Here is a 9064-nt window from a genome sequence, read left to right as displayed (position 1 = left end):
AAAAGCACTAGAGGAGATCTCTCATTTCACATATCCAAGTGAAAGCAATTCTTATAGAGTTCTAGTATTTTCAAAAACCAATATCTCTCTCTATCTTCCTCTTTCTCAAAGTATATATAACAAGAAAAAAGTGAAGAACCAATCCAATATGAGCAACAGTTATTTTGGAGAATCAAACATGGGAAATGAAAGAGCAAGTGGATCTTCTTCTTCATCAAGGAAAGGGAAGAAAAGCAATTCAGAGAAACCAAAGCAACCACAGAGAGGACTTGGTGTTGCTCAATTGGAGAAAATCAGGTTACATGGTCAAATGGATTGTGATGGCTATCAACATCCTTCTATTCATAGAACTTACCCTTCTAATTTCAACAATGTAATTAAATCTCTCCATTTTTCTCTCCTTAATTTCTCTGCAGGTATTTTTTTTCATTTGATTGTGTGAAACTAAGGAGTTTTAATTTTGTCTCTGATGAATGTGCAGGACGATCCAAGAATGCAAATAGCATATTCACCAATACCAGCATCATCGTTTTCTTACTCGTCTCCATCTACATCATACTCACCTCCATATGGTTTCCAATCCAAGATTGTGGTAGGTGTAATTTAATTTGGCTTTTCCCAAAGGTGTATTTGCTAGCTGGGTATTGGAAGAGAAAGAAGGGAAAGAGAAAGCAATTATAGCCATGAAATACACTTTCAAAATAACTAGAAAGTTTTCACTTTCCCTACATTCTCCTCTGAAACGCATTTCACAAATGGATCGTAAGAGTCTATTTGTGAGTTGATTTTTGAAAGAGAAGTGAGAGAAATGAAAGGCTTGAAAGTATATTACACATTTATCTTATAGCTTCCAAGTCTTTCCTCCCCTACCTTACCTTCTAACCTAATGGCACACACACCCTAAATATTCTTAATTAATTAGTTATTTTACATTATCAATTATAAGATATTTAACTAAATAGTTTTCATTTTTATGTGATGGGTGAACATGTTGTTCATATGTTTTCACTTCACCACTTAATTAGTATAACTATAACTGCAAAATCAATCTTATGAAAGTGTGCAGTAAGCCAACCACAAAGCAATCAAGATGATTAATATTTGATGGTTAAGGTGAAGAGATTTAAGGAATGAAGTGAGTGATATCATGGGTTCGAGTCTTACCCATACCAAATTAAAAAAAAGTTATAAGTTTGTTTGATAGTTAAGCGAAAAGAGATAGAATAAAGTCGAGTAAGGTTCGAGTCTCACCATACTAATATTTGCTGGCCAAAAAATGATATATTATATGAGCATATAACTAATTTTGGACTTTATAACACACCTGAGAAATCTTTTTATTTGAGCTAACTCTCATCCATACTTGGTTGTATCTGAAAGTATTACTTTAATCAAAGGTAGCATTAACCCTAGGTGACGAGGGATGTAATGTACTCTTGTGTGTTCTCCTAGCTGAAATCATCTTATATGTTATTCACCATTGCAGTTGTTAGGTAATCCTCACTTTTAGTTTCATTAGACGTTCATGATGAATGTATATTAGTATAGTATTAATATTACTAATTTAATTGACAAGGAGAGTGAGATTATAAAATTCTGAAATCTTGACCAACTATTTTTGGTTAATGCAGATGGGTATACCTGAATACGAAAAATTAAACATGAGATATGGAGATTCTCAGCCAACTAATACAGCAAGGTACAACTCTCTACCCATTATGATCATTTCCATTGATAAGCAAAGAAATTTTTTCTCTTGTATGTTAGTGCCACGATGAATTTATGGTTAATATGTGAAATTCTTTATCTTAAAACCAGATGGGAACATTCCAATGCCATCATGGAGAACCAGTCTCCTGCTCAATCCAACATAACTATACCCTTCCTGAACCTACATGTAAGGAATTGTTTTCAACATTCTAGTATCTCATTTGGTATTCAGATTAATTAGACCATGTGAATATTTAGAGGCATACAAGGGACAAACATGATTCGATAAAAACCCTTCCCATTGTCAATCATGTATATGTTTGTATGTATATCTATTCAATTGTATACAAAGTAATATATCTCTTTGGTTGAAAGTATCATTGACCCCCAACCATATCATTATCACAATTGCATGTGTTCATATTAACCTTTTCCCCACAATTGTAGTTGCAATACAACTGGAATTTTGACTGTAATTTAAAACCTTAGCCAATAGTTTATTTGCAAATTCAAAATGACCTTATTTATATGTTTTCGCTCATAAATTAGGACTTGCAAGACATGGATACGAGGCAGCAAAGGAGTGGTTCAGGGCGCTCAAGAAGTCAGAACTCTGAATCAAGTGACACTCAAGAACTAGATTTGGAGCTCAGATTATCTCTCTGACCTACAACTACAAAATGCAGCTATTCTCATAATTGTTATTCATTTATTTATAATTTCGGATTGCAGAAGCACAAAAGATGAACAAAGCAAATATGTGTTTGTTTTACATTTTCAACTGGAGATCACATAGAAGATTTAGGTTGGAACATCACATAAAAATCGATGCGAGAACTTTCTCCATTAATATAAATTATGGAACGAATGAGAAGTTATTTATACCTATAGAAAGTCCTTCGTTTTTATTTGTTTCTATTTGTTAGCGTATAGCACTGTAATTATTTCATGAACTCAGCAATTTATCTATTTTAATGTGTTTAGATTCTTAAGATAAGAACGAATAGACCGGAAATATAATATATAGACATGATTTTATTTTATTCAATTGACACAAATTTTCTCTAGACATGCCTCAGAAATTATTTGGTTCATATTTTTGAAATGAGTCAAAAAATGTAGAGAATTCTATAAATATCTTGCAAGAAAAATAATATATACCTTATATCAAGAAAGTTCTAAACAAACTACATTTTGATTGATAATATTTATACCGTGTAGAAGTTTCACTAGACTGATTTAGGTGGTAAATTAATGTGTGGTTATAATCACTACAAAAAAATTATCCAATTAGCCACGGTTAAAGCCGTCGCTACTGTACCACAAAACCGTGGGAAAATACAGCAGCCACGGTTACCTATCCCCTAGCAATTATTGGCGTTGCAAAATTTTTGCCACGATCCATTTATGTTATAGCCACGTCTTCATCAAGTGTGGTAACATTTCTTTAACCACGGTTTCAACCGTGGCTAATGTAACTATACCCGTGGCTAATGTTTACCATTAATTTAACCACATTATAACCGTGGCTAATTATTTATTCAGTTATTCACATATTTCTCTCCTCATCATCTCTAGCAATCATTATATTCCATAAAATAATGATAAATTTGTTAATGAAATTAAATATTTACAAGCTAAAATTGATTCTCAATTTACAAAAATATTCTTTCCTTTCACATTTCTTTCTATCATAAAAAGAAAGCAAGATAAATAAGATCTTGATATATTAATAATAAATCAAGTTTATAGTAGTAAAGCAAAACCAGAAATCTAAAAGGTCATTTGACGACTAAAATTACATTTCTAACAAATCCACTCGAAATAAGATTGTAAATGGAATATGATAATCTTAGTGAAATACTTGTGACTTTCAGCTAATGTAAGGGTAGCCCTTAGTCAAAACTAAACATAAACAGAATCGTTTTAAAAGCACCAAAAAGAAATTAAAGCAACATTGCTCCAAGAGCATATAGTTCAATACCATGATTGATTAGAGCATATTGAAATCTTAAGATGACCATTAGTTCCTTTAATGACATAAAAAGAACATGAGTATATTCAGAATATCCCTCATCTGCAAAAACCAAAAGACCAAAAGGTCCTAAAGCACCACGTTTTGCAGCTCCACCACTAGTACGCACTGATACTTCACATTGGATTGAAACATTTGTACTTCTTTCTAATTTCTATATCAACTTCAGCAATTCCATCATTTTGTATCCTCACTAAGTTAGCTATCAGTTCTTGCTGAGAAACAAGACAATAAAGTGCCATGAACATGGAAATAATTTAGCAACTCTTATGCATACATCACAAATACACACCACAATGTCAATAACAAATATGTGAAGGTAAAACCAAAAGAAACAAAGGTTCTTCACAAGTAGATATATATGTTATTAGTAGTTCACTATGGGTAGGAAAGGGAAACAAGATGAAGATTCTAAATATCTAGCATGTGTAAGTGAGAAACTATGAACTAATGATAATAAGGACTAAGGGGTGGTAATATTTACTTAAATTACCATATATTTGAATACTACTAGTTCAATATAGAGCCGAGAGATGACACCACTCTCAATAAACAAAATGACAAGGCTTCACCCCAACATGAATATGTCCAATATACAAATAGCAATCTCCCAGATTTGCATCTTGGATATGAGGTTAAACAGAACAGGCAAACAAATATTATTGTATCAAGTTATAAAAACGCATGAGCACAATTAAAAACTTCAAATCTTTCCAATCAATAATGCTCGCGTCTACCTTCTCATGCTCTCATAGCCTATCCAATAGGTCATGCTTTAGGAACCCTCTCTTCTCTATCATTGATCTAGGACCTTAATCTCAACTCCAATAGGTGATGTGACTGAATGCTCCAAAACTACATGAACAATAAAAACAATAGTTCAAGGGGGACCAAGTGATAATTATTAGCATTGGGATTGAGAGATACATAATCAGACATACAAAGGTTAGAAATAGGATAAAATTGAAAAAAAAGCTGCAAAATTGGATTTCCATGTACCTGTATAATAGCATTGATGATGAGGTTGAAGAGTGAAAGATTTAAGCAATTGAAGAATTTGAGTGGTTGAAGAGGTGAATTTGGATAAAAAAATTGAAGAATTAGTTGAAGAGATGAGGCAATACCAGCCACAAAGAGAAAAAATAAACCGTATAAAAGGGGAAAAAATAAATAGTTTAAGCTAAATGAACACAAAGAACTAAATATAAAAAAACAATAACATTTAAAATCAAACAAAATATAAAAAAAATGAACATGATTATTGGTAGCATTTTAGTGTTGTCCTTTACACACTAAGAACTTAACAAAATCTACACACACTATAGAACAAGTGACTATAGTGAGAAGATATCTGAGACTTGCCCCATAAGACAAGAAAAACTTGTTGAACTTCATAGCAGTATATGTCTTGTAACATGAGATGGTAATTAATTAAGGTTGACTACTTAGATAAAAAGATAATGAGAAAATAGATAAAGTGCAATAATAGAAGGTTCAACAAATCTCTTTGGGAGCAAAGATCTACACTAGGAAAAATAAGGAACATCCTTAGGACAATAATTTACTATGACTGAAAAACTTACAACAATTGCAAAGGACAATACCTCTTATCATATGAAAAAGATCAAAGATGGAGAATTTTAATTAGATCATCTAGATTCTAAAGATAGAAACTCGAACAATCACAAGAGACAAAGTGTACCTGATGCAATTAGAAACCAAGAAGAATCAGAAAACCATAACAATATATCTACTCTTTCCTATTGCTCCCATCAGGACTAAAAGAATATGTGTGTAATTTGAATTTGAGATCCAATTCAGATCAATGATCAACAATAGCATTTAGCAACAACATAATAAAAATCGACAATAATTCAGTGAGGTAAAACACCATTTTGTTGTTGATATGGATCAAAATAAACACATCGATATTACATTAGAAGGATAAGAAAGTGGTGGATCTGAGAAGAAAGAAAGGGAAATCTGATAGGTGTTATCAAAATTATCATACATGAAGCGAGTCATGATGTTGGTTTTGCAAACAGATTGGTAACCCAAGAACACAACTAGTATTTTGCATTCCAAATAAATTTAGATATAAATGACATGCTCCATTTTCAGTGTATATGATTAATTCGATTAGTTTGTTATGTTTTGGCATCATACCCCATTTTGTATAAACTAGAAGGCAAACTTTTCTGCAACCAACTCTTGTGGAAACACACTCCTTAATCTAAAAATAAAGGTTTTCCAGAAACACAATTTATTAGTGCTTAATAACAAAGCAACTCAAAAACCACTACATATGTCAACAATAAAAAGTGGAAAATGGCAACCATGTACAAACCCAGAGTGAAATTAAAACATTGAAAAGTAGCACCTATAGCATGATATATACTTGAAGCATTATAAGAAACAACTTTAATACTGTGAAATTAAATACAATTTGCACACTTACAGGCTCCTCCCAATTTTATTTCACTCCATCTTTATCATATGCAAATCCATAGATGAACATATGGCAAAGTTGGTGGACGGTAACAACATAGAAGGTGTGTATGTGTTAGACAAATATTGTCTCTGCATTCTTTAAAAACTCCCCTGCTCCTTGTCTTCAATTAGTACCAAGAACTTTAACTGCATCTGTCTCACCTGTGGACATTTGCACTTTGTAAACAGGGCCAAACGCCCTATGATGGTTGTGAAATTAGAAGCTGTCTTTTGTATATATTTGGAAAAGGAGTCTCAATATTCCCAAAACACAAAAATACAAAATATGAACAAGTCCACAGCACCAAATAATAGGTCTTATTATCCCCTCCACTTATTTATTTCTTGCTATAACATGAAATGTTTACTGACATAAAAGAAGAAAATACAGAACTTCTAATAGATATATTGGTCTCATTTAGGTCCTAAAAAGTTGAAATCCAAGGGAATATTGGTCTCATTTAGGAAAGTATAAAACCAAATATGAACCATGTCCAACTTTTAAACTATTAAATTTGAAAGTACAAGGTCTCAAAACCAAACTTTTAAACTAATATTCAAGTCATGAGGCAAACAATCTTACAATTATGTAAGGCTCACTCCCTTGACTAAAATTATGAAAAACAGTACAAATTACTAAAATTGTATTTAAACCAAAATACAAAAAATTTCATCTTTCTTGATTCACAACCTAATTGATCCACAATAGGCTCTAGTTATGCAATACATAAATCGGTAATAAAAGAAATAAAATGATTAGTTTTGATTTGATGGTTATGATACCTTGGAGCACGAGTGAAAAATGATGCGAAGATTATTGTGAGCTTCAGAAGCTTGAAAGGAGGCACCAATTTCACTCTCTTCTACTGATATTACTTAATAGTCTAACAACATAATAAAAATTTAGAATGAAAAGCTTAAACATATACTTAATAATAAACTCACATATAGGGATTTCAACATATTTGGGGAAAATAATAGAAAATTTAGAAAAAAGTGAAATTAGAGATTTAGGATTAACGATTATAGTAGAAGAGTTACCTAGTTAGAGATTTTTATTCAAAATTGAATAGAATCAAACCTTAGAAGAAGCTTTGATTTGAGTTGGTGAAATTAAGATAAACTTGTCAATATCTTTGAAGAATGTTTTCTTCCACCGTACCACTAGCGATGATGACGGCGAAACACATCCTTCCAGCGAAGAAATGGATTCAGTTATGGTTCAACATCAATGATGAAAATCGAAATTGTTCATTTCTTATGACATTCATCACAGGGATTTTTCGTCTTCGTCGAAGGTAGATGAAGTGGACGTGATTTTTCCGGGTGGACTTCAAAATCTGTACAATCATTTCAAACTTTCATCAATTAAGTTGAATAATGAGAGAAATTGCTTCTAAAAGTGAAAAAAAATGCTTGAATTTGAAATGGTAATGAGTGAGTAGAGAAAATTAATGAGAGTAAAAGAGAAACAGTGAAAAAAAGAGGGAGAGTAGCAAGTGACAAGTTTGGGTGCTTCATTTTCCCACTTGCCCAATTAGAGTAATAAGTGTATGGGTTTTAGCATTAATTTTGATAATGTCCATTAAGTGTAGCCCACAAACCGTGGCTACCGGGATATTTTCTTGTAGTGAATGAAGGGTGGTGTGAATGAAAATTCTATCAATTATATATTATTTTCATTTATGATCTATCTCATCTCAAATTCAACTATTATTTCTATCTTCTACTAAAACTAATAAGTGATATCTGAGATAAACTTGTATAATAAGTGTAGTCACATATTTCAAAACTTTAATTAGCAAAATAAGAAGAAAAAATACATTAACGTAAGTTTGAGAAGTACCCAACTCTTACATCATTTAGCTAACCATATTACATTGCAGGCTATAGGATATGTGATCCAATCGGTAAAAGAGAAACTATATATTTTCCTCATCCTAGTTCTACATGTGCAATATCTAATTTGTATTTATTCTATTAGCTTTTCAAAATCTGGCATTCATTTTTTAGTAAGCTTTATTTCTATTTAACAAAATTGACCACAACTACCATTGAAATATAATTTCAAAATTGTGATTTTGGTAGTTTCTACAACAGCAATTGCAGCTCATTCAACCACATTCTTCATAGTTGTTGTAAATTTAAACTTGACTTCAATGGGAACTGAAATATTGGTTCGTTACAGAAAATTACACTGCATGTATCAAGTGACAAAAAAGGTTATTGTAGAGTGCAAAATAATCTATTAGACCATGCAAGTACAATCAACGTTATAGCATAAAGTTGTAAAAAGAAATAAGTATAAATGTAGTGTTAGAAATAATTGTAAGACAATATTTACTATCCTCTACTCTAGAAAATAATAATCATTTCTTTTTGTAATTTGAAAATCCATAAACTATCTAACATTTGGAATTTAGTTCTTCGTACTCCATTATGCACTCAGAATTTTAGTGGATCAATAATGTGAGATAGTTTAGTTATCTCTCTCTAGCTCTAGTATTAATAAGGAGATTTTACTAGGATAGAGCACAATGCGGAAGCACAGGATTGAATCAATTGAGAACAAAAGAGAAGCAAGTAAAGGATAAAGAAAATAACACACAAGATTTAACGTGGAAAAACCCCTCAGTGTGAGAGGAAAAAAACCACGGGCGATCAAGAGCAAAATTCCACTATGTAAAAAAGAAGAGTACAAGAAATCCTCTTATAATGATGAGGACAAATGACAATATTTTTTCTCACAAATACTCTCTCAAATGGAACAAGAATTCTCACCAAGAATGCACTCACAATATATGTGTAAATGAAAGAGATGTTGTGTGT

At 31.7% G+C, this 9064-nt stretch overlaps 1 protein-coding gene and 1 long non-coding RNA gene across 2 annotated transcripts; one reads left to right on the top strand and one right to left on the bottom strand.

The window, feature by feature from the left end:
* LOC109332481 (protein SPEAR1-like) lies at nt 1-2376 on the top strand. The gene is made up of 5 exons (XM_019567463.1): nt 1-373; nt 482-592; nt 1632-1699; nt 1819-1897; nt 2260-2376. The coding sequence occupies exons 1-5, from the start codon at nt 149-151 to the stop codon at nt 2374-2376; spliced, it is 600 nt and encodes a 199-aa protein (XP_019423008.1). The 5' UTR covers nt 1-148.
* On the bottom strand, nt 3535-7561 carry LOC109332722. The gene is made up of 3 exons (XR_002105928.1): nt 7317-7561; nt 7019-7119; nt 3535-3960 (listed from the first exon to the last, which is right to left on the bottom strand). It is a non-coding gene; the product is annotated as an uncharacterized LOC109332722 (long non-coding RNA).

This window comes from Lupinus angustifolius, chromosome LG18, assembly GCF_001865875.1.
Source record: "Lupinus angustifolius cultivar Tanjil chromosome LG18, LupAngTanjil_v1.0, whole genome shotgun sequence".
In the NCBI taxonomy this organism is placed as follows: domain Eukaryota; kingdom Viridiplantae; phylum Streptophyta; class Magnoliopsida; order Fabales; family Fabaceae; genus Lupinus; species Lupinus angustifolius.
The sequence above is the reverse complement of the archived record's forward strand: the minus strand, read 5'-3'. Positions and strand labels throughout refer to the sequence as shown.

What these genes read in the sequence shown, in the direction of transcription:
- LOC109332481 (XM_019567463.1), top strand. Translation starts at nt 149, where the DNA reads ATGAGCAACAGTTATTTTGGAGAATCAAACATGGGAAATGAAAGAGCA. An exon ending in ACCCTTCTAATTTCAACAAT is followed by an intron (nt 374 to 481) that starts GTAATTAAATCT and finishes ATGAATGTGCAG; the next exon opens with GACGATCCAAGAATGCAAAT. An exon ending in GTTTCCAATCCAAGATTGTG is followed by an intron (nt 593 to 1,631) that starts GTAGGTGTAATT and finishes TGGTTAATGCAG; the next exon opens with ATGGGTATACCTGAATACGA.